The following is a 1,760-nucleotide window of genomic DNA, read 5'->3' on the forward strand; positions in this document are numbered from 1 at the left end:
TGTCCAGATGACCTGACTAAAAAATGTTGGATTGTATACCTGGATTATTGAGCAACTTTGTTGTTGTTCAAAGCGAGAGGGTTACCTGCCCCTCTTTCTTCTTTCATGTTGACAATTTTTTTTTGTTTTATCGATGAGTGTGCTCATTGATCCTGATTAATTGATTAAAAACACAGCATAAATTGTTTTATTCATTTTTTGTTTTATAGGTCAAAGTGTTTTTATATAACACTCCTGAGTTAAAATGTTAACTGGTCAATTCGAATTTATTATTATTTATTGATCATATAAAATTTTTTTTCCAGTATCAAATGGTCCAAAAATGTTTACAGTTTAAAAAAGGATTGATTTTTTTTTTCAGGCAAATTGATGCACTTTAAGTTGTTTCTGTTACAGACTAAAAAAACAATGTTAATAAAGTTATCCTTGTAAGTTGATCTATATTCTTTTATTTTTCTTTAATGTTAATAAGGACACAATGTTAGGCAGCGGTGTACTTATAACAATTTTATAGACACTATTTACAGTCGCGGCGGAGAGTTGGGGGGGGGGGGGGTGCGGGATAACAAAAATTAATTGAGAAGCACTAAACTTTAGTGCTTTTAAGTGCTCTAAGTGTCAGCCAGAGCTCGATGTGTCAGCCAGTGCTTGTAGTCTGAGCCAGAGCTCGTAGTGTGAGCCAGAGCTCTAAGTGTGCGCCAGAGCTCTAAGTGTGCGCCAGAGCTCTTTGTATGAGTCAGAGCTCTAATTTTGAGCCAGAGCTTTAAGTGTGAGCCAAAGCTCCAAGTGTGTGCCAGAGCTCCAAGCCTGAGCCAGAGCTCTAATTTTTAGCCAGAGCTCGTAGTCTGAGCCAGAGCTCTGAGTGTGAGCCAGGGCTGTAATTTTTAGCCAGAGCTCGTAGTCTGAGCCAGAGCTCTGAGTGTGAGCCAGGGCTGTAAGTGTGAGACAGAGCTTAAGGTGTGAGCCAGAGCTTCAAGTGTGAGCCAGAGCTAAAATCTGAGCCAGAACTAGTAGTCTGAGCCAAAATCTCAAAGTGTGAGCCAGAGGTCAAAATGTGAGCTAGAGCTCTAAATGTGAGCCAAAGCTCTAAGTGTGTGCAAGAGCTCTAAGTGTGAGCCAGAGCTCTAAATGTGAGCAAGGGCTCTAAGTCTGAGCCAGAGCTCTAAGTCTGAGCCAAAGCTCTAAGTGTGAGCTAGAGCTCTAAGTCTGAGCCAGAGCTCAAAGTCTGAGCCAGAGCACCTAGTCTGAGCCAGAGCTCCTTGTCTGATCCAGAGGTCGAAGTGTGAGCCAGAGCTCTAAGTCTGAGCCAGAGCTCTAAGTGTCAACCAGAGCTCTAAGTTTGAGCCAGAGCTCTAGGTGTGAGCCAGAGCTCCAAGTGTGTGCAAGAGCTCGAAGTCTGAGCCAGAGCTCAAAGTGTGAGCCAGAGCTCGTAGTGTGAGCCAAAGCTCTACGTGTGAGCCAGAGCTCTAAGTGTGAGCCAGAGCTCTAAGTGTGAGCCAGCGCTTGTAGTCTGAGCCAGAGGTCGAAGTCTGAGCCAGAGCTCAAAGTGTGAGCCAGAGCTCGTAGCGTGAGCCAAAGCTCTACGTGTGAGCCAGAGCTCTAAGTTTGAGCCAGAGCTCTAAGTGTGAGCCAGAGCTCTAAGTGTGAGCCAGAGCTCTAAGTCTGAAGCAGAACTCTAAGTCTGAGCCAGAGCTCTAAGTCTGAGCCAGAGCTCTAAGTTTGAGCCAGAGCTCTAGGTGTGAGCCAGAGCTCCAAGTGTG

At 44.7% G+C, this 1,760-nt stretch overlaps 1 protein-coding gene across 1 annotated transcript in view; it reads right to left on the reverse strand.

Annotated features, from left to right (window-relative positions):
* Positions 1 to 744: 744 nt before the first annotated feature.
* Positions 745 to 1,760, reverse strand: part of LOC119416626 (transcription factor ETV6-like) — a 4,356-nt gene continuing 3,340 nt past the window's right edge. Inside the window, exon 7 of the mRNA XM_037683816.1 lies at positions 745 to 932. Within this exon, the coding sequence (XP_037539744.1) occupies positions 745 to 932 (188 nt within the window). The remainder of the gene's footprint in view (positions 933 to 1,760) is intronic.

Source organism: Nematolebias whitei, chromosome 11 (genome assembly GCF_014905685.2).
Source record: "Nematolebias whitei isolate Nwh7 chromosome 11, NemWhi1, whole genome shotgun sequence".
Lineage (NCBI taxonomy): Eukaryota > Metazoa > Chordata > Actinopteri > Cyprinodontiformes > Rivulidae > Nematolebias > Nematolebias whitei.